Genomic DNA, 26,132 nt, shown 5'->3' with positions numbered 1-26,132 from the left:
TTACCTCCCCACGTGGCCTTCCCTCGATCCAAGGCTCATCGGAGACCTTGCCCAGATACAGGCTCACAGCCAGCCCCAGCCGCCTCAACGATGACAAACCAGCTACTGGACACTGAATAGCTGAATCCGGAGCCCCACAGCGGATCACGATTCCCGCCTGACTGAATGGCGACACCAGTTCCGCAGTTCCCCCAAGATGGCGGCCGGAACGTCCATACCTTCCCACGTGGATCTCCTCCGATCCGCGGTCGCTCAGCTGCCTCGCTCATCAAAATGGCGCCCGAGGAGGCCTCACACCATCGACACGATCCCCGCCGACCCCAGACGAGCTCCGACTGACGTCATCATGATGCGCGACAGGCTTCCACCAGCGACGGCTGTATCACCTGAACATGGCGACGGCTGTATCACCTGAACATGGCGACGGCACCCTGCACAGACCATCAGACTTCCCCGGCGGCAACCCCCCGAAGGTCCCCTCTTCACTCCCTTTTCAATCCCGGTTCCGGTTTCCCCAGCGCTCCCCCCCATCGACCGCGGGGGCTTTGCCAATTTGTCTGCCCCTGCTCAGGACGCCCTGACCCCTTCCCCCCCCCCCCCCGCGAGAGTCCAAGCAGCACAAGTCGGATATCCAGCAGACAAACGCCGAAAGACAGGGTTTGTACAATTGTTACACCAGCACACATGTCCCGACCACCTTCCCCCACATGTTCCAAGGTCAGCAATGTTCCCCCCTCCGACCCAAAGCCGCGCTACCCCCCAATAGCAAGTTCATCAAGAGGAGCCCCCAACCCCTTCTCCCCCCCACCCCGAACCCCCTCCCTCCCCCCCAATAACAGTCCATCACGATGAGTCTCCGAACCCTCCTCCCCCCCAACCCAAACCCCCTCACCCAGCCCCCTCCCTCCCCCCCTTCCCCCCCTCCCCACATTTTTTATCGCCCCCCCTCCCCCCCCTCTCCCTCTCTCCCCCCCCTCTCCCTCTCTCCCCCCCCCACTTCATCAGCCATTCCTTCCCTACTCCCCCCACCACACTCCCCCCACCAAGAATCTACCCCGCTCCCCCACAAAAACTGATTCCAACTACAAAGAGCAAAGAGTGCTGAACACCAGCCTAGCTGCAGAGAGCAGTGGGTGGATGGAAGCTTCAAAACTTTGTGAACTCCTAATGACTAATTGTATGCGCTTTGCACACCCTGTATGTGACCTGCGGAATATAGCTAAACTCACTCCTGCCCCCCCCGATCCCACCCCAGATCCCCCCCCTTACTACCCCCGAGGCCTCCACCTCCCCCCCTCCCCCATTCCTCCTTTTACCAACCTCCCCCCGCACTCACCCTCAGACCTGTGCCAACCCTCACCTACTCCCCCTCTCCCCCCATAACCCCCCCACTATGCTTACACCTCACTGAAAGGGGAAACAAAGGAAGATCCCTACCCTTGAGCTCATACGCGCGCAAGGGGAAAAAGGGGCCGGGGCCTCACAGACCCTACCAGCCCTGCCGGCGTTGGGTACCCTAGGAACCTTCCCAGTTATCACACACCAGAGTAAGTAGGCTCGGGCGTAACTTCATATAACTAAGGGTCTCCCCCTGGCCCGCCTTTTCTGGAGACTGTTGTCGGACCCGCCCCCAAGGGTCTTAAACCACACCAACCGGCCTTTAGGTCAGACCGGTTTCATACCTTTCAGACCCCATTCGGGTCTACCTTCCTCCCTTTTTCCACCCGCTGTCCCTATCCCAGCGGTCCCCCACCCACCATAACCCCCCTGCCCATTTGACTGCCCACCTCTAACCTTAGCTCAAAGACTACACGTAGCGAACGTTAACAATAGATATAATGTCCCACCAAAAAGCATTAAAGTTTGTATCCCTAAATGTTAAGGGCCTACACAATACCAGAAAGCGACGCCTGGCCCTACAGGAAATCAAGAGATCGGGGGGGGGGGGGTGTTGTTTTCCTCCAGGAGACACACTTGACGTCTCAGGAGCCGCCCAAAACATTTCAACATGCGTACCCGTTGAGCTATTTCTCATCATATAGTAGCAAGCGCAGAGGGGTTGCCATTCTGATCCGTCAGGGCACCCCATTTAATTTAACAAAAATCCAGGCAGATCCAGAGGGAAGATTTATTGTAGTCTATGGCTCACTTTCAGGCTCGACAATCGCCCTTATTAACCTATATGCCCCAAATGAGAACCAGACAGAATTCCTAAAAAAAGTTCTGGAAGAAATTGACCCACAATACCTATCCTCGCTGCTTATTGCAGGCGATCTAAATATGGCTCTCAACCCCAGAGAAGATAAATCGAGCCTCCCAGGACGACAACACTCCACCCAGTCACAAAGACTGGGGAAAAAATTTAAGGACATTATGGGAGACTTCTCTCTTATGAACATCTGGAGAACACAACATCAGGGGCAAAGGGATTACACCTTTTACTCGGCCCCTCACCAGACATATTCCCGTATAGACTACTTCCTTGCTACCAAGAACATTCTAGAAGCTACCACAGACTCAGATATCGGCCCAATCACGTGGTCAGATCACGCTCCTATCACCATGACCCTATCCATTCCATTCGTGAAAACGATCTCATATTGCTGGAGACTTAACGACTCCTTATTGAATCACTCTGGGACAGTATGGGAGCTCAAAAAATCCCTTAAGGAATATTTGCGAATAAATACAGGCTCCGTCTCGTCTCCGGCAGCCCTATGGGAAGCCCATAAGGCGACAATCAGAGGACATTTCATCTCGATTGCCTCCCATCGGAAAAAAACTAAACTCAAACAAACCAAAGAGCTAACAGACAAAATAATCAGCTTAGAACAGCAACACAAAAATAACCCTTCCCGGAGAATTTATAAACAGCTGACTTCTGCTAGAAATGATTTAAGAATAATTCAATTGGAAAACGTAGAAAAAGCTCTTAAATGGACGGGTCAGAGGTATTATGATAAAGGGAACAAGGCTGATAGACTTCTTGCTAGCATGTTACGAGGCATACAAAAAAGGTCACAAATAACGGCGATCCGGAATAGTGCTGTTGAGCTCTTATACAACGAAAAAAAAATTGCAGAGGAATTTACTAAATTCTATACTAAATTATACAACCTAAGGGCCCACTCTGCAATCCCAGACTCGAAAGCGCTATCGGCTGCTATTGACTACCTAGCCGATTGCGACCTCCCCTCACTAACAGAGGAGGAAAGCCTTATCCTGAACGCCACAATAACGGCGGAAGAATTAGAAATGGCCGTCAAGGCCTCAAAAATCTCTAAAGCACCGGGCCCTGATGGTTTCACAAATGCCTATTACAAGAAATTTCTCCCCATTTTGTCCACTCACCTATTACAATTGTTCAACTCATTTCTAGAAGGAAGTCCTCTCCCATCTTCAATGTCGTCCGCCAAGCTGGCCATAATACTCAAAGAAGGGAAGGACTCCACCCAATGTGGAAGTTATAGACCAATCTCACTGTTGAACAATGACCTAAAACTATATAGTAAAATACTGGCGAACAGACTTAATCCAATCCTCCCGAGACTAGTACACATGGATCAGGTCGGGTTTGTCCTGGGCCGCCAGGCCTCAGACAATACCCGTAAAATCATTAATTTAGTTGACCATGCCCACCTCTCAGATTCAAAAGCAATGTTATTAAGCCTCGACGCAGAGAAGGCATTTGACAGAATTGACTGGCTATTTCTAGACCAAATATTGAAAAAATTTGGGTTCAGAGACTCATTCCTGAAGGGGGTCCAAGCGCTTTATCAAAATCCGTCAGCCTCAGTAAGACTAACAGGAGGTGGACCCGAACGAATTCACATTAGAAATGGAACCCGACAGGGATGCCCCCTCTCCCCTCTTCGCTCTCACGATTAAACCACTGGCGACTAGAATAAGACAAAACCCGAACATCCAAGGTATCCCCATTGCTAACGAACACTACAAAATTTCCCTATTCGCTGATGACATCATCCTGACCTTGACCAGGCCCCTAACTTCCCTCCCCAACCTCCAGATGGAACTGACGGAATTTGGGAAGGTATCAGGTTATAAAATCAACAGCGACAAATCAGAGGCCCTAAATCTCAGTCACCCCGACCCCGTAGTCAAGCTCCTTAAACTAAATTTTAGCTATCGATGGTGTCCCTCATGCATTAAATATCTGGGAATTAATGTATCTAGGCACTATCGGGACCTATCCACTATCCACTATCGGGATAACTACCCGAAACTGTGGGACCAGATCAAAAAAGATCTAGATCGGTGGGAAGGTTATCAGATCTCATGGATCGGGAGGATGATCTCTACCAAGATGAATATACTCCCAAGAATGTTGTACTTTTTTCAGACACTCCCGATCCAGGTTCCGGCCGCTGATCTAAAATATATACAGAATAGATTACTCCACTTCATTTGGCAGGGTAAGAGACCCAGAGTCGCCAGATCGGTCCTGATGACCACTAGATCCAGAGGAGGGATGGGGGTACCTGATCTATATAAATACTACCTAGCTGCACAGCTCAAGCAGGTAGTAATGTGGAACTCAGACCCGACCCGCTGTTGCTGGGTAAAAATGGAGACTCAATGTGCCAAATTGCCTTCTCTGCAAGCCTGCCTCTGGAGCCTGGACAGAGGAGATGGTCACTTACACAATCTTAAATTACAGACCTCACGCTTTACGTGGGACATCTGGTCAAGATGCAAACATAAATATAACCTCTCCTCCACAAGCTCTCAACTCACCCCACTCGTCAATAACCCCAAATTCCCCCCGGGATGTGGATCTAAACTGTTCGCCCACTTTAACACACGAGGTATAGAGGCGATTGTCGATCTACTGAGCCTAGGGAAGCTCCTGAGCTACCAAGAACTGAGGACCAAATTTAAAATCAGAGAATTGGACACCTTCAAATTAGAAACTTTGTACGAACTACCTGCCCTCTTCCAGAATACCCCACTCTCACTACGTTCGAAAACCCATGTGAGGTCAAGACCTACCAGAAGGGTCTAATCTCGGATATATATAACGTACTAATGCACACAACGACCCCCACACAGCATGATTACATGCTCAGATGGTCAGCCGACCTGAACATTAATATAGAAAGAGAGACTTGGGAAGAAATCTGGCAGGCAGCCTCAGAAACTTCCCTATGCACTACAATTAAAGAAAATATTTACAAGATCATGTTCGGCTGGTATCTTACCCCAGCACGATTAAACCAGATCTACCTTCTGGCTTCAGACCAATGTTGGAGAGGCTGTGGTAATAGAGGGGACATGGCCCACATCTGGTGGACCTGTCCAGAAATTGTGAAATACTGGGCCAAAGTCCAAATTCTGATAAAAGAGGTCACTGACCTAGAAGTTCCTATTGAACCACTGACCTACCTGTTGGCTGCACCTATGCCAAACATGGTCCGACCCACCAGGAAATTAATATCCTTCATTCTTACCGCGGCGAGATGCTGTGTTGCGGCCTCCTGGAGGAAAACGGCAGCGCCGGCACTGAGCACGATTAAAAAACGAATTAGCGAGGTAATGATCATGGAAAGGCTTACTGCCACCGTTAGGCAAAAAATCCCCGCCTTCGAGGATATCTGGGAACTTTGGTTCCTCCTCACCAGAGATCGTCAACCAAACCCAACAAGACAGAGGCCTATCCTCTCCCCATAAGGGACTCAGAGACGACCCCAAATAGAGAATCACTCACTAGTCAAATGGGCTACCCTCCTTGTCTTACTCCCTCCCCTCCCCCACCCTCTCTCCCACACCCCCCCCCCCCTTCACTCTCTGAAGACACCATCCTCCCCCTTTTCCTCCTGACAACTGCGGTTGCCACTCTGTTTCCCCTCCCCCCCCCCCCAAATGTTGCCTTGAAAAATGTTAGGCTATGTTAATTGTCTTGAAAACTGTAATACCTAACTGCCTAAAAAAAACATTGGAAAAAAAAAAAAAAGCAAGGGCCTTTAATATGAACAGGACTCCAATACAGAACAGGACTGGTACAGGAACAGATCGAGGCAGAAGCATGGGCATCGGAGTCTGACACAAAACAAAGGCAAGGGAGGAACAGGAAGCAGGAACTATAAAGAGAACAGGAGCAACAAGAGGAGACAGACAAACCCCAGAGCAGACAGAGAAACCAGCAGCACACCCGGTGGACAGAGAAAGGAACTACGGCTAGTAGCAGGATGCCTAGGAGCCCCCCCCCCCCCCCCTCTCAAGGGCATTCTTCTTCCTGGAGGCCTTGATGAAAGGCAGCCTCAGGGTGACCCACCTCTGGTGGTTTGTCAGCGGGCAAACGACTTGTCCCCACTGCGACGGCACAGGGACCAGCAACCGGCACATTGGGCGCTGCAAGAAACCTCCCACCGGTGCGTCCAACTTAAATGCATGGGCATTAGGAACACGGGAACCAGGAATGGGCACACCAGCACCTCCACATGAGTCAGTGGGGACACTGAGCTTACTCTCCATAGTCTCTCCTTGAGACCAACATCTCTCTTTTAGTTCTGGAATCTCTCTCTCTTTCTCCAACTTCATCTTTTCAGACTTCAGTTTAGCACTAAATGACTGTTCCTTGTAATCCTTGCTCAGGTCTTGCAAAGCCTCTGTCAGCTTGCTTTTGAATTCTGTCTGATGTCCGGAATCTGCTTCAACTGTCCCAGTCTCCTGCCGTTTCGTGGTATCACTTAATGAGCATTTAAGACGAGCCATCTGAGTTTCCAGCTCTTGAGGCTGTCCTTCAGCATTTCTTTTCCCACTCAATGCAGTTGCCAGTTCAGCTTCTTTGGAGTTGAGCCACGATTCCCCCTCTCCCAGCTGACTCAGAGCAAGGCTTAAATCAGTTTCCTTTTCCTTATTTCTGACCTCTGTAGCTGCCAGTACACCTTCCGGGCCTTGTCCAGCCCCAGCCGGGCCTTCTCGTGGGCTGTGTGGTCTAGCAATTCGTAGGCATCGCCCATTTTTACCTCATAGTACAGTGTCAGGTCGGCCACTTGATAGACGAACACTTCCTCTCTCTCTTCCTTTTTGGTGAACTGTATCTTGAGCTCAGCGATCTGCGCCTGCCGTGCTGAGAGTTGCTGGGATGTGTGATCAGCTGTCAACTTTAGCTCTTCCATTTGATTATTTCCAGACAGCATTCTTAAAACTCTGATACCCATGATCCGCTATGCACCTTCCATGGGTTACAACCGACGTTATTACGCTTTACCATTTTAGGGATGCCTTGTGGAAAAGCTACGAAGCAACTGGCACTACCAAGAATCTTTCCAACTACAGATGCCTTCAGAATACATGCACAAGGCAAATAAGACAAGCAAAAGCCCAATATTACAATCTTCACCAGAATATATCAAATCCAGCTAACTTCTGGAAGATAATCAACAATATATTCCAGCCTTCTAGCCATTAAAAACCGTCTAATATCATTAAAGCTGCCGTTCAGGCAATATCCTGCATGTGTGTTTTTTTTTAATAAATCAGTTCTGTAGTAAGAAAAAATACTTTTAGCATTTTCTGTTTTAAAAAAAAACAACTTTGAAATACCAATTTTCTTGTATTCTATTTTAACAAGCATACTTGTTCCTATAGCAACGATTTACATTCCCCATATTTAAAAGATGTCGCCAAACTTTGCCGATCAATAGACGGAGAACGAATTGACCGGCAGCTATGCAGTTCTTTAGGTAATTAGAGATTGCCCACATGAAACTATTGAAGTAAAAAAATAAATTAAAAAAAAAAAAAAAAAAGACTGAACTGCAGCTTTAAGGGATGATAATGCTCTGACAAATCCCACCGACATTGCATGCCACCGTATTCAATTAATATTTTGTGGGGTGTGCTACTTCCCTATAACAAAGCGCAACCCGAACTACAAACATGAAGCTCAATCTTGGAAAACACCTATAGCCCATCCTCTCCCAATACTGACCACAAATTTAATTTGTCCCAGTGTCTGAAAAAGACTGCACAAGCGCTCCTTAAATTAAAACTAAGCAGCCAATGTGGACCTGACCTACTGCAATCAAAGTTCCTATGACTGTGCCCCAGCCATTGCCAAACCGCTTACTTCCCTAATCAACTATTTTCTCTGCAGGCCATATCCCCAAGACCTGGAAAACTGCCAGAGTTGGCCCAATTTTCAAAAAGTGGGGACAAAAACGCTGTTTCAAACTACAGGCCAATCATTTTTCTACCAATACTATCCAAAGTCATGGAAAAATATGTGTCCACTCACAATTATGCGATTACTATACCAAGACAAATTTCCTTAGCCAATTCCAATCTGGCTTTTGTCCAAAACATTCCACAGTAACTACCCTCCTAAAAGTTTGCAATAAAATCCAATGTGAAATGGAACTGGGACAATAGTCCTAGATTTTGCACAGGCTTTTGATACTGTTCATCATGCTATCTTGCTAAACAATCTGCAATTCTCTGGAATAGGGAACAGGTAGATCCCAACGTGTCTATCTCGGATCTCAAAGCTCCCACCCTCCCCTGTGGGACTTAATCTCCTCATCCGTAAAACGGGCCCCCTCTTTTGGTATTTCAAGGGAGGATCCATTGTGCCCTCCACATATGACACTTGGGTACAATGTTTTGGGGTAGCTGGTGGGTGGAGGCAGTGGCCACGCAGTTCCTTAACCACTTTCTCCACTGCCGCCTGGGCACATAGGATGTCACAGGGGTCAGCGTCCGTGATACCCTGGTGGAGGGAGGCACCTCAGCAGACACCTCCTGCAGAGAGTGGTAATAGGACTTTACACAAAGACTCCATTAAAGCAGACAACACCCAATATAATTTGGGGCACCCACCACAACGCCTCACCCCATAACCACTTCTCCCACCCCTTCCACCATAACCCCAACCACCCACTTAATCTCACAACCAGTGCCATCAATGGGGATATGTCTTGTTTTTCCCATCCCCCTCCGGTGAAAAGCTGGGAAAGTGCCACAGGTGTGCTACTCCGAGGTGGCACAACCATAGAGGTGGACCCTGACTGACAACCGAGTCTTTCAAAACAGCTGTGCCCAGTGCAGTACATGCACTGAACACGTGGATTATTTTCAAATTGGGAGGGGTAGTGGAGGGCACCCCAACATCCATATCTTGAGACAGGGCCTCATATGCTGCAGAGCACTCTGGCCCCTTATCCCAAGCTTTTGTGGTACCCCACTAACCCCTCCCTTACGGTCTCATTCCTTTGGGAATCTGGAGTGGGGTCAGGCCGGCTGATCTTAATCACTCAGCCGGACCAGACCACTCAGTGCAGAACGGACGCCTTGTTCTGCTTAGGAACATAATATAATTCACCATCCTCGTCCACAACCCTGTTTGTCTTAAACCTCCTCTTTCTTATGGCTCTTAGAGGGTGCCACTGTCTCCCCAGCGATAGGGTGTGCTTGGCAGGAGACATAGGTACAGAAGGTGGTCTTTGTTTGGGGGGGAGGGGGGACAACACAGAGGTCGCTGCCAGAGCAGGGGTAGCAACCTCTCCTATGGCCTCAGGGGGGACCTGAGCTTTTGAGGACCCCACAGTGGTGGGCTCAGTGGGACAGTGTACTCTGGCCGGAGGAGCAGGTGCAGGAGCTGCGGCAGATCTTATCAGCACGGAGGGGCAGCTCTTGCGAGTTTGCCCAGCTCTTTAAAGAGGAAGCACCACATCTCCGTGCCATAGAACACCCTGCATAGGATGCCCTCGTAGGGGACCCTGGAGAATCCCTTCCCAAACTCTGTGCTCTAGAGTTGCACCTGTCGCCTGAATGAGAGCACATGCCTTAGTGACCTATCCTGCAGCCCAACTGGATTTTAATCATGCGACACTGCAAGAGGTAGTCTAGGAGGAAGGGGCGAACAATGGGTCAGATCATACTTGTGGCCAGCCCTTCCAGGGGCTTAATGGGGATAAATGTCGTCATCCCCCATGTGATGGGGGAGGGGTGCCAAGCGTGTAATAAAGGGGTCACCCCCATTAGGCACCCCCTTCCACCGTCTGGGAAGTGAGGGGTTAACCAGAAATGTACGTATAATATATATGTTCCCCTACTTCATAACCAAAAGGTATGTCCCTTGGTTATCCTATTCCTACATTTAGAGGGAATTAATGTATTTTTATTCCCCTGCCTCATGGCAAACTGTTGTATTTGCTAGATTTGTATATTGGTACAATTATTGGAGTTTGTACCTTTGCAGTGTATGCAACAACCACATACACTGGGATCCAGGTGGGAGGGAAAGGGTTAATGCTAATTTGGTGTTTATGACCCTTTGTCCCTTTTCCCGCCTTTGCAGGCTCCATTTTGCAGTCTCTCCATAGGTCGCCATTACAGCCCCATGTAACCGTATGGAGATTCCGGCCATTTGGGCCTGATATCGTAGAAGACCTGCAGGTGGCGCCCGAGAGGAGGAGAGGCGGATTCCCATTGAAAGTCAAATGGAGCCATTCATTTCAATGGGGATTCCTCGAAGCCGACCTCCAGGAACGGGTTGGCAGCCATCCAAACCACAGACCGCAAGAGCGGAAACATTGTCTTGAAGAGAGCTTTGATCACTCCCCGGTCAAGTTCAAATTCAATTGGTGTGGGAAACTTAGGTTCTAGGGCACCCAGGAATAAAATTATTTTTGCCCTTAGACCCTAGGAACCCCCTCACTTGACCCCAACTGGGTCCGAGAGTTAGGGACCCCGGTAACGGGTCGCGCTCGTTATAAGGGTCGCACCATAGACTCTAATGGCGGAGGTAAAAGCCGCGAGTAAAAAACGGCTAAGTCGGGATGAGCAGAAATCTGGAACCCATAACTCCGGTTCTATTCAACCTAGAGGGCTGAGATTTGCCACCATGTAGTCCTAGTTCTGGCAGGATTGCATGGCAAATACCAACCCTCTCGGGGCAACAGAACGGAGTCAGGGTAATGGTAAAGTTTGGGTTTCTGCCATTCACTTGCATGGCAGAAAAAAGCCTTGTGTTCAAAAGTGCTTTTAAAACTGTGTTTTGGTATCTCCGGTTCTGGGGGTCGTGGAGGGCTGATATTTGGCCACTATGGCAAGGGTCCTCCGGCATGAGGACCAGGCAGATTTCAGCCCGCTCCGACCTACAGAACGGATTATTTTAATATAAATATGATTGTGAAAATGTACTATGTTTTGGGTCCAGGGTAAAAGCCCGGGAAGGCTAGAGCCCATATGGTATGTTAATGCTCAGGGGGAGACAAGTGGTCTACAATAAGCCCCCTGATCAAAGGCTCCCCCACCCTGCTTGTGTATGCTAGAAGAAAGCAGAGCAGGACATGGGTACTTTTGATAAGTGTTGTGTTTCACACCTTGGGACAAAGGTTTTCCTATCCCAAGCAGACTGGGCGACGCCAGTCTTGTGGGAGGGGGGCTAGGGAACTGAGCCCCCGATTAGAATAATGCCCACCCAGTGGGCAGGTATTACTTTGCCTCTCAAGTGAGGTGGCAAGGAGGGATTGGGTGCAGATAATTGTCATCCAATGCCTTGCACCTCATGTTAGGGTATGGAGCTGAAACTCCATATAAACGAGTGTAAGCTCTATGCCCAGTGTCTTCAATTTTACCATCTACTTGATGCCTGATTGCGGTATGAATTGCCAATCCTGTACCTGATTGCTTCATTACCCAACCCCTAAGTAAGTGCTATATTTTGTCTGTTATTTGTATCATCTTGTGTGTTCACCTATCTAAGGAATAAACTATCTTTATATCTAAGTCGTGTTCAATTCAACCCAGAGCTACCGTGACACCCCCCTACTGTGATGCCCCTGTACACCAGTGTATGGGTGGCAACCAGTGTACGAAGGAAGAACACTACAGTCTCGTACATCTTGCTGGCTGCCAACACTGCAAAGGGGTCAACTACCTCAGCCACAGCCCTTATGTATAATTCAATGCCTTGGTTAGGTGACATTAGGCACCTCAACCCATACTTCCTGCTGAAAGTGGGTCTGCCCCAGTGGTGGAATTTCTGGGGCCAGTGCCTGCCGCAGCCACCTGCACCCATGATATAGCTGGGGCTGCAGGGGTTAAGCTGCTAGCAGCAGTAGCTGGGGGAGGTGCAGCCAGGGCACTGGATGTTGCAGGCTTGGGGATGATGCTAGTATTGTTGCTTTTGTGAATTGGCCTTTTGTGTTAAAGGGTCTGGGTGCAGCTCCCTTTTGCCCTCCTCCCCTTAGGTGAGTCCATGCTGCCGCAGACCGCGCGGAGGCATCTGTGCGCGGCACGATCATATTGCCTTAAAGCATTAATAGCGCCCATAGACCGCGCAGGCATGCGACAGCAGGAGGCGCACGTTGCGCGAGGAATCAGTTGAAACTGATTTCAGGGTGCGACGGGCAGGTCACGTGAGCAGTTCGTCCAATGAGAGTGATATCACGGACGCGCACGCCTCCGTGCGGGCGAAGGCTGTATGGACTCAGCCTTAGGCATGATAATATTTGCTAGTATAGTAGGGTAGGAAGAAGTACCAGGAGAGAGAGGTGTAGAGAGGACATACCCCTTTAATTATTGTCTTTACCCCCTCTCTGCTGAGGGAGGAAAACAAGCAGTTCCTTAAAAGCCTTTTAGCTCTCTTTGTTTTCCTCCCTCTTTAACTCCTCTGTCCCCAACAAGCAGAAACTCGTATCCCTCTTTTATGAGAAAGATTAAAAAGATGCTCCCCTATAAAAATCAAAAAGTGGAAACTAACAAAAAATAAAACAAAAATCAGAGCACCAGGGGAGGGGAGAGAAGCTGCAGGGGAGGGGAGAGAAGCTGCAGTGCAGTTCCACAGAGGTGAGGCTTAGCCGAGATATGCCACTGCAGCTCCTGGGGAGGGGGATACAAATATGTTTAAAAGAAGATTAATCTAAACTTCCTCAAAAACAAAAAAATAAACCCATGTTCCTCAACCAAATAATATGAATATAAACTGAAATTGATTACACTAAATCACTATGAATAGCTCATGTGGGAGCTCAACCTCCATTGAGTGTATGCCTCAAGATCGCCCAACAGGTCACGCTTTAAGGCTATCCCAGCTTCAGCACAGGTGGCTCAGCCATTTTAACAGAACCACCTGTGCTGAAGCTGGGATATCCTTAAAACCTGACCTGTTGGGGGTTCTTGAAGTCCGGAGTTGAGAACCATTGCTCTAATACAACCGGTTCCGATTACAGCTACAAGTCTACATATCTCTATTTCAGCGGTGCGCAAACTGGGGGGCGCAAGATTATTTAGGGGGGCGCCCCAAGGAATTTCATGGATAAAAAGGGGGGCTCGGCATAAAAAGTTTGCTCACCCCTGCTCTATGGAGCATGCAGCTAGGAAAAGATTTGGCCATACAGCTATGTGAAACAAATGTAAAAAATCCTGTGCTCCTCCCAAATTGGCTTACAATTCTACATTTTGATCCTAAGTCTTATAACAAATTGAGTCACTTGATTGCATCTTTTAATTAAAAAAAATTATTCAAGTCTGCTAACCCCGTCAAGGTCAACTCCATTTTTTCAGGTACCTTCAGTAAATGCGTAATATTTATTATTGTCTTGTGGACTACATATTGTTAAATATGTGAAAGTGCCTAAAAGATTAAACAAATTAACAATATATGCCATCTGCAATTCAGTGCAACTAAGGCCTGGGACATAGTAAACACTTTTGTGCTGCTGCTTGCTGCCGCTCGCTCTACCAGGAGCTTTTTGCTGTCCTGACAGAGGAGACAGCAAGCGCGCTTGGGAGGCGGGTATCACTGTGTGTGTGTGTCACTTGGTAGCTGTCAGTGTGTGTGTGTGTGTGTGTGTCACTGGGGAACGTGTGTGTGTGTGTGTGTGTGTGTCACTGGGGAACGTGTGTGTGTGTGTGTGTGTGTGTGTGTGTGTGTGTGTGTGTGTGTGTGTGTGTGTGTGTGTGTGTGTATTATATAATATTTTAAAAATGTAAAAAAAAAAAAGACATGTGAGAATAAATTATTTATTAACATTGTGCAACTTTGATAAATATATTCACACACAGACACACACAGACACACACAGACAGACACAGACACCTCTGTGCTGCCTCTACTCTGGTCTGGTGACTCTGCTATCCACCGACACAGTAGGGGAAAAAAAGGCTGCAGCCCCATTGGATGGGAGCGGTCACGTGACTGCTCCTCCGCTCCCCCAAGCGGCAAAATTTCAAACCTGCCTGTCTTCATATTTTCTCAGCCTCCGCACGCATCAGCAAGCATGCGGAGGGAGAAACTATAGCCGCACTGATTACAGATGCAGGGGCTTTGTGCATCTGTTCAGCGCGGCTCAGCCCGCCTCAGCGACGCTGATTCCACTATGTCCTGGGCCTAAGTCAGGCATAAAACCAGAAATAAAATACCCTCCGCATTATGAAGGAAAAATTGAGCGTGCATAAGTTCTTTACCGGGGCGGGGGGAGGTTACATACATCACACCTATTTGCTTATCGGAGAATTGGCAAGGAGCTGGAACCTAAAAAAGGAGGGACCAAACACCACCAAATAACTATTTAGCAAAAAATTATTCGGTGAGCTCAGACCTAACCCTATAATGGAATGCATCAACAACACTACATAATTAAATACCTTTATGAAGTATGAAGCTAGGAAAATAAATGGCCAGACATCTATAGAAAACCAATACAAAAATCCTGTGCTCCTCCCAAATCGACTTGCAATTTATTAGTGAAACTCTACATTTATATCCTACGTCTTATAATAAAGGAGTTATAACAAAGGAGTCATTTCGTTGCATCTTTCGACCCCAAAAAATATTCAAGACGTCACTTCCACATTTCAGAATTTGTACCTCACAAGACAAGAAATATTATGCATTTCGTTCAAGTACCTGCTAAAATGGCGTTTACCTTGACGGGGTTACCAGGCTTGAATAAAAAAAAAAATAGCAAAAGATGCAACTAAATGACACCTTTGTTATAAAACTTAGGATCAAAATTTATAATTTCACCAATAAATTGCAGCCTATTTGGGAGGAGCGCAGTTTTCCACTGAGTAATGATTTTACCCTTTTTTTGGTTAAGAAACCCTAGAATTAGATTATGAAAATTTTGGGGAACCCCAACCCCCTCGTCCATCACTCCCACCCCCCTTATGCTCTCTCACTCTTCCCCCTTACACTGCCTCTCTCTTCTCCCCTTACTCTGTCTCCCTCCTTATCAAACACACACACACACACACACACACAATACAGTATGACCAGAAGCCGACAGCCTGCTCATGCTGTACCACAGGGGTCCGCAAACTTTTCCCTGTGCGCACCCCTGCCTGCTCTCCTCTGCACCTTGCGCCCTGGCATCAAATGACGTGCGGTGTCATGTGACGTCACGTTGCCATGGAAATGTGACGTCACGTTACCCCGCAGCATCATTTGACACCAGGTTACCATGACGACTCGTCGCTGGGAGGGAAGGTAAGTGTGTTATGGAGGCCTTGCGCAGCACCCCGGCATTTAATTTGCCATCCATCCGCAAATATAGCGCCCGCAGTTTGCACACCCCTGCTGTACCATGCTTGGAAGTCCTTGCAGTCAGCCCCTACTCACAGAGGCATTCCCCCTCTGCAGCTATCTCCTCTTGTCAGCTTCCGGTGCAGACAGGAGGGAGAGAAAGGATAGCAGTGACCAGGTGGCTCCTGCCGAGCTTGGGAGTCGCCGGGTCACTGCTGCGTGGGGTGCTGCTGGGTCTGGGACAGCTAGGAGAGTTGTCCCAGCTCTCCCCACATGGTGGCCACATAACCACTGAGGGTGCCAAAGGAACCCTGGTTCAAAATGAATGCCATAGATGTATGGCCTAATCTTTTCCTAGCTACATACTTCATAAAGATATTATATGATTTAGTGTTACTGGTACATTCTGATTTAGGGGTCTAGGTCTGAGCTCACCACATTCTGTTTTGCTAAATAGTTTTTTTGGAGGTGTTTGGTCCCTCCTTTTAGGTTCTGAGATCATCAATTCTTCAATTAGCATTATAGGCATAAAACACTTCTACAGTGTGAAGTTCACTCTTAGGGCTAGCTCACACTGCCTGCTACGCGACGTGCGCGTGAACCTTCGGCACTCTGAGGCTAGTGGATGAGGAGTTGTCACACTAGACACTGCTTGTGGCGGCAAAGTACAGTATTGACGCTTCGATATTTTGCCGCCACAACCCAAATTGACATTTCAGGCTGCAGTCGCGTCACGTGAGCTGGTTCAGCCAATAAAGGTGAACCAGCTCCGTAACGCGTTCGTCACGTCCCCAATCGCCGGGACCCAACTCCTGCAGCTAGCTCACAGATCGCTGGGCTGCAGGAGCGCGCGGCGGTAGCAGACAGTGTGAGCTCGGCCTTAGGCTTCGTTTATAGTTAGTTTGCGCGTCACGCACGCCGCTCGTGCGATTTCTGTGTATAGTGGTTGCGAGGCGTGTCACGTGAGCGGTTTGCCCTTATCGGCTGAACCGCGCATGTGACCCCGGCCGTCGCACAGCAAATACAAAATGTAAAAAGTCTGCTGGAGAATCCGCTCGCGGTTGGCCCCAGCGCCCGCGAGCTCTATGGCCTGCCTCAGAGGCAAGGCGCATGCGACGTCGCGGGTACGCAAACTATAAACACGGCCTTATGTTGGAGGTGATGTGTATGTGACAGAAACAAGAGTGGAGTATGTAACTTTTCACTGAGGAACTTATGCACTCACAATTTTTCCTTCATAATGCTAAGGGAATATTATTTCTGGCTTTCTGCCAGTTTTAATTGCACTGACTCACAGATAGGGGGTAACCGGAGCTGAAACTAACGGGGTTCAGCTGCAAAAAAAAACCTGCTTCCCACCAGATAGAGCAAAAAAATCCTAGGCGAAAATTAACCCTTAAGAAAAATATAAAATGTAGCCTATAATAGCAAAAATCTTCTCAGCACAGGGTTTTACCTGGCTTTGCCTCAGGCCTTCAACTCTTCTACCCTGGGCTATAAATGAGCAGGAAATGCCCTGTCCTGTGTTAATTAAGTAATAATCCCCGATTTACAAAAAACGCAAATTGAAATGTAAAAAAAATAATGCTTGCACCTTCTTGTGAAGAAAACGTCTTGCCATGTACAGTAACTTATCGCCATCTTGTGGTGTAGTGCTGAACTGCAGATAATAATTCCAGTAACATTTACCTCACTGGCTGGTTAACATGCAGTCTACACAACGTCAACATGTACCGTAGCAGCCAATGTTGTATAATAAATAAGATGTTGCGTTGTTTCATATTCTTGGCAAGCTTTTGCATTTACACGTTGTCATAAAATGCACCTGCAGCATTCATATTAAGTTTGGTGGCCCAAAAAGCATTATGTTCTGTCAATATGAATGCGGGCTTGGTAATATTAAAGCTTCATACAACCGGTGCCCGGTAACAATTTTAATCAAGGGGCAACATGTTAGAAGTATGTCTCAATGTCACCGCATTGTAACAAGTAAACAATCCCCAAACAGGCATTGCTCTCCTGTATTAGACCCTGCACCTGTGTGCAGTATTGCCCTTGTGCAGCACCGCCAGCCTGCGCTCCCCCCCACACTGTACGCATGTCCAGCCGGGTGTTGCACGTTAGTGTCACAATGTCCCCTGGTACAGAGTAGGAAACGCACAGCTCCCACAGAGTGCTTCCCTGGCCACACTGTCTGTGCTCACTATTGGGAGTCTTCATACACTGTAATAAAGCGGCGCCCCGCAGTCCCGCTATAACTCCCTCACCTCGCCGCGTCTCACCTGCGAGGCGCACCCTCAGCTTACTGTGCATGAGACCCGCACCCTGCCTGGAAACCGCAGGCGCCCAGGCGCAGCTTCCCCGCAGTAATAACAAGGACGCCATCTCCCCCTGACCTCCACCTCCTCCTCCTAGCACAGCATGCAAAGCACCGCGAGAGCCGGGGCGTGACGTGCTGAGCAGGGAAGCCTGGGACTCAGCGTGACGCGCTGCCTGTCAGTGGGGTCTCTCCTTATGATTCTAACAATAAACTAGTAGTGCATACAGTACATGGGGGGTCATCTCTCTATGGCTTCCACTTTAACACAGCCCCATACGGAAGTGGGTCTTGAGACCGCTTATTCTTTTATTGCATCTTCTTGAGATCACTTATTCTTTTATTGCATCTTCTTGAGATCACGTATTCTTTTTTTGCATCTTCTTGAGATCACGTATTCTTTTATTGCATCTTCTTGAGATCACGTATTCTTTTATTGCATCTTCTTGAGATCCCTTATTCTTTTTTTGCATCTTCTTGAGATCACGTATTCTTTTATTGCATCTTCTTGAGATCACTTATCCTTTTATAGCATCTTCTTGAGATCACTTATTCTTTTATTGCATCTTCTTGAAATCACTTATTCTTTTATTGCATCTTCTTGAGATCACTTATTCTTTTATTGCATCTTCTTGAGATCACTTATTCTTTTATTGCATCTTCTTGAGATCACTTATTCTTTTATTGCATCTTCTTGAGATCACTTATTCTTTTATTGCATCTTCTTGAGATCACTTATCCTTTTATTGCATCTTCTTGAGATCACTTATCCTTTTATTGCATCTTCTTGAAATCACTTATTCTTTTATTGCATCTTCTTGAGATCACTTATCCTTTTACTGTATAGCATCTTCTTGAGATCACTTATCCTTTTATTGCATCTTCTTGAGATCACTTATTCTTTTATAGCATCTTCTTGAGATCACATGCTTTTACGCCATTTGCTTATTTCACGTTGCCTCCGCATACACCATGTGTGTTTAGTTGTTTATATTGAGAGTTGTATTTTATTCCACAGCTGAGAAACAGTCGTATCAAAGTTTGTATCAGGTACTAAAGTGATACTTCATGACTACATGTAACCTTATAACAGAGAGCTTTTTTTTCTCCGCATACTTTTGATAATACATACTGTATGATCTAAAAAAAAAAATTATGCAATTAAAGTTACAAAAAAACACATTAGAACTAGCACTTGAAAAAACACAGTAAATTAAACCCGCTCGACCCTTGTTGGTTCACACTAGGAGAAACAATTATGTATATCAAAGAGAAATAGTATTCCCCCTAAAGACAGAGGGGAGGGGGAAAGGCCCCAGTTGGATGCACACTGACCTAAGTTAGGCTGCGCTTATGGCGACAGCAACCGCGACGCAATGTTGCAAGCGCTTATAGTAGGCACAACTATGCGACGGCTTGGTCGCGATCGCTGGAAGTCACTTCAATTTTATTTTTCCAGCGACCGCAGCGTGACGTCAGCGTCACCAGCAACGGCACTATAAGCGCAGCCTTAGTTTATTATATGTCCTTTAGTTTGCATGTAACATAGCATTATCGCCTTTGAGTAATCACTATTTGAAAGAATTGTTTTTAAAGAATTACATCTTTATTATTACATATTACCGTATTATCTTTTTTTAAAGTAGGGTAAACAATTCATTCTGCTATAATGCAGTAGTTTTAAAAGGTTCTATCCAAGAGGCAGTCAAAAGGTTAATTGCACAGTGTGCTAGTGGCAAAAATTGCCAGTTGAACAATTTGTTGCAGTGTAAAGATTTAGCTACAGTACAAGTACTGTGCTCCTTGCAAATAACAGGTTGCAGCACTTTGTTATTTAGTTAGGGTTATCTGATACAAGGCAATTCAATGAATCAAAGAAAGGAGCTCAATAGTTGTTAATGTAGCTAACAATGTCCTTATTTATTCTGCAGCCTCTATATATTTATTTAGACTACAGCCTCTGATTAAGCTCTGTAAGGCTGCGTCCATACTGTGACAGACAGCGCAGACGCGTCCGCACACTGAGCGAACAGACTGCCTTAAGGCAGTGTTCGCATACATGCAGTGTGCGCGCGGAGGCAGGAGGGGGCGTGTGATGCGCCAGAAATCAGTTAAAACTGATTTCTTGCGCAATAGGTTGGTCACAAAGCGGTTTGCCCAATGAGGGAACCAGCTCCGTGACGTCATTGGCACGCCCGTAGACACACCCACGGACGGCACACGTACCATGGCCAGGGAAAGCACCCACTTTTCCTCAGCCTACGCGCGTCTCCACATGGGAGAAATGTCTATGGACGCAGCCTAAGAGGCTACTTTAAGAGATTGCAGAGACTCCCCAAATGATTTGGAGGTTGGTGCCTGTGGAGACACGGAAGAGATTGAGACCCGAGTATTGAGATTATGTCACAACAGGAAGTGATGTCACACGCCGAACCTGAGGATTCGTGCATCCACAGCACTGACAGGAGGACTGTAGCAGTCAGCTTTCTATGAGACCCTTTGTGGTCTATCTGCGCTTTGCCTGTGGGCTAACTGTGAGTGTAACCTGCACAGCATTGTGTATTTTAAAGCTGCAGATCAAGCAATAGCCTACATGTGTTTGTTTGTTTGTTTTTTTTAATAAATCAGTTCTGTATTATGAGAAAATAATTGTAGCATTTTTTTTAATCAACTCTGAATGACATTTTTAATGTATTATAATGTAACAATCATTTTTTGTTTCTATAGTAACCATTTACAAAGCCATGTCCCCTTGCTCTTCTAAAACAGCCCCTGGCTCACCCCTTTTTGAGCCCTGCCCTCCCACCAATTGTAGCTAGTGACTGCCCAGTCACATGGTCTTCCCCACAGAGCTTTGCATCTTTGGTCCTCTTCTGCTGCACCGACAGCCATATAGTGACCCCCCGAGCCGAATCTTCACCGATCACAGGAGAAGTAATCGATTGGCAACTTAGCAAATTACTTATCATTGTGTGGATTATATTGATGCACATATTAAAGGTAAAAAAAAAGGGCAGCGTGGACTGCTGCTTTAATTCAAAACGGTTGCACACTGTGCCCTTCTCGCTTACATTTTGTCTTTTCATGTATTCATCATGATCATCATCACATATCCATTACCAAGCTGCTGCTAAGGATTCATTTATCGTTTGAATCCTACCCACCCAATGTGAGTAGGTTCTCATTCACTGATTTGAGCACCATCTGTGTATAACACATTCATTTCCTGTTGTGCTGCACATATCCCTGTGCCTGTTTGGGCTCTTGTCATTTGTTCTATTTCTGTCAGAGGAGTTGCAAAACAACTCACACGAGCTGCACCAGGCACATTAGGAATATCCTTTGCCCACATTAATTTATTCTCACGTATCTATGTCACTTGATTATTCATTTTCACATATATTAGAATTAACAGTGTTTTTTGCGCTAATTTATTTCTGCTATTCACGTATTTATTCTGCAGTGGAATCCCTGTAAGATATTAAGGGCCTCATGCAGAGAGCAGCGCTATTTGAAATCTCGCCATTTTCCCACGAAAATTGCGCTAAAAACAGGTGAAAATGGTGAGCTAGGGAAAACGCGCCATTTTTTTTTTTTTTTTTTTTAAACTCGCCTTTCTACCGGCGAGAACCTAAATCTCCCCTGTTGAAAAAATATCCCTATTCAGAAAGGCGCGATCGCCATCTAGTGGCTGATCGCGCCAATAACATGGAGAGAAATTCTCTATTTACCTCCGCCAAAAAAATTTGGCAAGAAGCTGGCGCTCGGCGGCCGGCGGGGGAGGAAAAAAAAAACCGCGTTTTTTTTTCAACACGTTTCAACAGCGCTCATATCGCCGGTTGAAACTCTCCATATGCAGAAAGGATTCTAAATGCAGTTTTCGGACCTTTCTGCATATGGAGAAAAAAACTCCATTAAAGCTTCTTTTTATTCCCCTCTCCAATTTTAAATAGCGCTGCTCTCTGCATGAGGCCCTTAGAGTAAATCACTTGATATGCAGAACCAGGTGCTATACTGTATAATGTAACCATAATGATTGCAGAAAAAGGAGCCTACCTGTGAATCTGCTGATCTAAGCCCTGTGATATCAGTAAACCAAAACGACAGACGATAGGTAGAAAATGGGTACTTACTAAGAACACATATGCTAATGCTAATTATCTACATATAAGTTGTAGGTCCGTGGAGGCAAAGAAACTAAAATGAGATTAATGGGAACCCCCGACATGGGCACTTTTCCTTTTCTGTCATGCGCCCAATGTAGCTCGTTAATTAAGGCTGCGCTTATAGTCCCGGCGACGCAACGTCGCCTCAAAACAAGTTGATGTAATCCGTCGCGTACGCCTATAGTGGACGTGACCGCGACAGTGCGACACAGTGACCAAATTGCTGAAGTCAATAGAATTTGATTTTTTTCGGCGATAGCAGCGTGACGTCAGCAGCCCTTGAGCGGTTCAGCCAATGTGGGTGAACCACCCCCACCACGCCCCCTGGTCGCTCCTTCTCTTGTCTCCTGCACTATATGCAGGAATCGCTATTACAACGGCGACGGATGATGTCACGGCATCGCCGGAACTATAAGCGCAGCCTATGGGTGATTCCTGTGTGTAACCCCTACACTGGTAAGAGATACAACATTAAAGATTACACTATGTGTTCCTCGTCTCTTGTTGTGTATTTACTTAAATGTCTTCGTAGTCTACTTTATGTCGGAGAGACAACCAGGGAGGTGAGAGAGAGTTTCGGAGCACAAATACTCTCAGGATATCTAACCTGATGCTCCCAGTAAATAAACATTTTCATGAATCTAGGCATAGCCCAGGCCAGCTTCGGTTTAAAATAATAGAGAGTATTCCTCAGCTGAGGAGGAGCGGTCACAGGACAGCTCTTAAGAGAAGGGAACTGTTTTGGATAAACATATTACAGACTCTTGCCTCAAACGGTCTGAATAAGGAATATGACTGTTATGGGAGACCAGGACAATTCACCAGGATTATAGCACCAGACAGGACACAGGAAGGCAATAAAGAAGTTTTATTGTGGCTGGAGCCAACAGGCACAACACAAGTATAGCAAAGAACTCAAACTCGCCAAAACAGGCATTACGGGGGGAATCCTAGCTAGCTCGGTACTGGGTGCCACTTCATAAGGCTTATCCAGAGCAGCTTTTACATTCCTTGGGGTTTCCGGTCCCTCCAGACCTTGGGGATGCTATTTCAGCAATAACACTTTGAACTAACCGCTCGGATCGGCCCGAGCCTCGTTCTGGGCTGTTTCCAACTAATTTATCTTACATGCTAACTCCAGGGTCAAACCTGAAGCTCAAATCGGCAGCTCTTCACATACTTTCCCCATCTCCATAAGAAAGCATGGAGGACATGGGCCTACCTATCACAGCGCGTATGCTATGCTCTGGCAAATCACAGAGCGAGGGCTAGCATGTGATGTACCAATCTGGGCCGGGTGATGAAGGCTTTCATTCTCCTTATCTACCATAAAAAGCAATCCATGCCTGATGTCGCAACAAAAAAACCCCAAAAAGAACAGGGAAATGAAAATCCACAACCCATAAAAGCAATCCTTGCCGGATGGCACAAAAATAAATCCAGGTCGATGAAAAGAAGTCCAGGTTCCTCCGTTGCTTAAAGAGAAGTCACCGGTGAATGAGTTCTTTATTTTCTTCTTTATAGTAGGTGTTGATGTGACGTCTCCATGTCAAATGAGATACAGTATGATAGGTCTTACTGTATATAAGGCCTGTAACATCACATTTGACAGATACATGGTACATCCACCAATCAGATGAACATGTCATGGTTATGTACTGTAGTATGAAAAGGTAACAAACATTACCTGGAAGCTTAAGGCTGCGGTCCCAGTGCGTTCTACAGAGCACACCTTGGCGTGCGCTTTGTGCACAAGCATCGCCCCCCAATCTATCCGGGCCCAGTACATGCATCAGAGCGCATTTATCAGCCGTGCTGTACTGCAAGTTTTCATATATAAATTTTTTGTATGTGGAATTTGCGATGGAGGTGTGGCCATGCCCCCGTCGGTGGTTCAGCCAATGAGGGCGAACCAGCCGCGTGAGCTCATGGCCACGCCCCCACAAACCCCCCACCATGCCCCCTCCCATCGCAAACTCTCCCGGGACCGCGATCTGCGGTGATGCGCTGTGCATGCGCCACCCCCGCCGGGCGCGCCTGCTACAGAACGCACTGGGACCGCAGCCTGAGGCTCCGGCTCCGGTGTTGGAGCTGCACATGCACCTGGCAGGCTGGTGGCGCATGCAGCTTTGATCTCCGGTCTGTGGCTGAGCTGCAGGAGATTGCAACGGGGGGTGTGGAAGGGGCACAGCCATGATGTCACCCGGCAGGTTCATCCTCATTGAAGACAATTTTACTGTTGAAGAGATGTGTGCAGAGGTATGCAATGGAGACCGTTTTTAAGGTGAAATTAAAATAAGGCTTTATTTCACCTGTTCCTTTAAACACTGAAAACACAAATATAAAAGAAAAACCTACTCCACTTTGGAGAGATCACTACACATTTTACTCCAGCCCTATATAACTGGGTGGGTAGCTAAGCTGCTTACCACCCAAACATATATGCATATAGATATACAAGAGTCCAAAAATAAAGTCTCATATCTGTTTGTAGCTGTAGGGGAAGGCCTCTCTGCTCTCCTGGGTCAGCACCCTTGTGTGCTATGGCGATGTCTGTTTCAAGGTATAGAGGTCTGATCTCCTTGTCTTGCTATCAGCATACAGTCCTTCTGCAGCTCAAGACATCTGTTTCTCTGGTCAGCCCTAGTTGTGGGCTAAGGAAATCTCTGCAGTCTGTCTTTCCTTGGTCAGCTCCCTTGTGAGCTAAGGAATCTTCCTGTTTCTCAGAACAGGCTTTTTCTAACACGGTCGTGATCAGCCAGGTGGAGTCTGGTTGATTGCCTGTGCAATTAACCAGCACACTGCTAGATTTAGAGACAGTTTTTCTCAACAGTGATAAGTCCCTGTTACAACTGTCTTCAGAAAAATCTTGTCATGCAACGCGGCAACCAAACCATTGAGAAGTGGTTCTTGTTCCTGCAGCACACGCCATAGCGCGTGCTGCAGCATGTACCGGGGACCTAGCCTAAGGTTGTGACTCTGTCTCTCTGTGTGTCTCTTTTGTCAGCCCAACCTCCAAGCTCGTAGGATAGAGAGATAGACAGAAGGGCAGCTCCAAGCAGGTATAAATACCTGCATTCCCTAATTATCAGACCATGTGAGAGAAACCGGAGCTTAGCATACATCCTGCCCTGGATTTCTCACCCACTAGTTTCAGCTATCCTGAAACTGCGTAGTGGCGCACCGGCCCACCCTGCTCTTTGAATGCTCCACCCCAGGGACACCTTAGCACACAGTGTGCGAATGAACATTTTGATATGCTCTTTTACACACAACATTTCCCTGGGGCTGTATCTTTCTGACTATGCGCAGGACAAATGCTGCATAGTATTCTGGGAGCTCTATGTATCTCTCCTCAGATCTGTCTCATGTATCTCTCCTCAGATCTGTCTCGTGTATCTCTCCTCAGATCTGTCTCGTGTATCTCTCCTCAGATCTGTCTCGTGTATCTCCCCTCAGATCTGTCTCGTGTGTCTCTCCTCAGATCTGTCTCGTGTATCTCTCCTCAGATCTGTCTCGTGTATCTCTCCTCAGATCTGTCTCGTGTATCTCTCCTCAGATCTGTCTCGTGTATCTCTCCTCAGATCTGTCTCGTGTATCTCTCCTCAGATCTGTCTCGTGTATCTCTCCTCAGATCTGTCTCGTGTATCTCTCCTCAGATCTGTCTCGTGTATCTCCCCTCAGATCTGTCTCGTGTATCTCTCCTCAGATCTGTCTCGTGTATATCTCCTCAGATCTGTCTCGTGTATCTCTCCTCAGATCTGTCTCGTGTATCTCTCCTCAGATCTGTCTCGTGTATCTCTCCTCAGATCTGTCTCGTGTATATCTCCTCAGATCTGTCTCGTGTATCTCTCCTCAGATCTGTCTCGTGTATCTCTCCTCAGATCTGTCTCGTGTATATCTCCTCAGATCTGTCTCGTGTATCTCTCCTCAGATCTGTCTCGTGTATCTCTCCTCAGATCTGTCTCGTGTATCTCTCCTCAGATCTGTCTCGTGTATCTCTCCTCAGATCTGTCTCGTGTATCTCTCCTCAGATCTGTCTCGTGTATCTCTCCTCAGATCTGTCTCGTGTATCTCTCCTCAGATCTGTCTGGTGTATCTCTCCTCAGATCTGTCTGGTGTATCTCTCCTCAGATCTGTCTCGTGTATCTCT

General features: G+C 47.1%; 1 protein-coding gene across 2 annotated transcripts in view; it reads right to left on the bottom strand.

Annotated features, from left to right (window-relative positions):
* Nucleotides 1-17,938, bottom strand: part of ABHD10 (abhydrolase domain containing 10, depalmitoylase) — a 40,355-nt gene extending 22,417 nt beyond the window's left edge. The window contains exon 1 of one of the 2 annotated variants that reach the window (XM_075601742.1): nt 17,779-17,938. In XM_075601742.1, the coding sequence (XP_075457857.1) occupies nt 17,779-17,881 (103 nt within the window). In that variant the 5' untranslated portion in view covers nt 17,882-17,938. Of the gene's footprint in view, nt 1-17,763 lie in introns of both variants that reach the window. The other variant, XM_075601733.1, reaches the window with a different exon arrangement.
* Between the last annotated feature and the right edge of the window lie 8,194 nt (nt 17,939-26,132).

The sequence above is a fragment of the Ascaphus truei genome, chromosome 1, assembly GCF_040206685.1.
Source record: "Ascaphus truei isolate aAscTru1 chromosome 1, aAscTru1.hap1, whole genome shotgun sequence".
Classification (NCBI taxonomy): domain Eukaryota; kingdom Metazoa; phylum Chordata; class Amphibia; order Anura; family Ascaphidae; genus Ascaphus; species Ascaphus truei.
The sequence above is the reverse complement of the archived record's forward strand: the minus strand, read 5'-3'. Positions and strand labels throughout refer to the sequence as shown.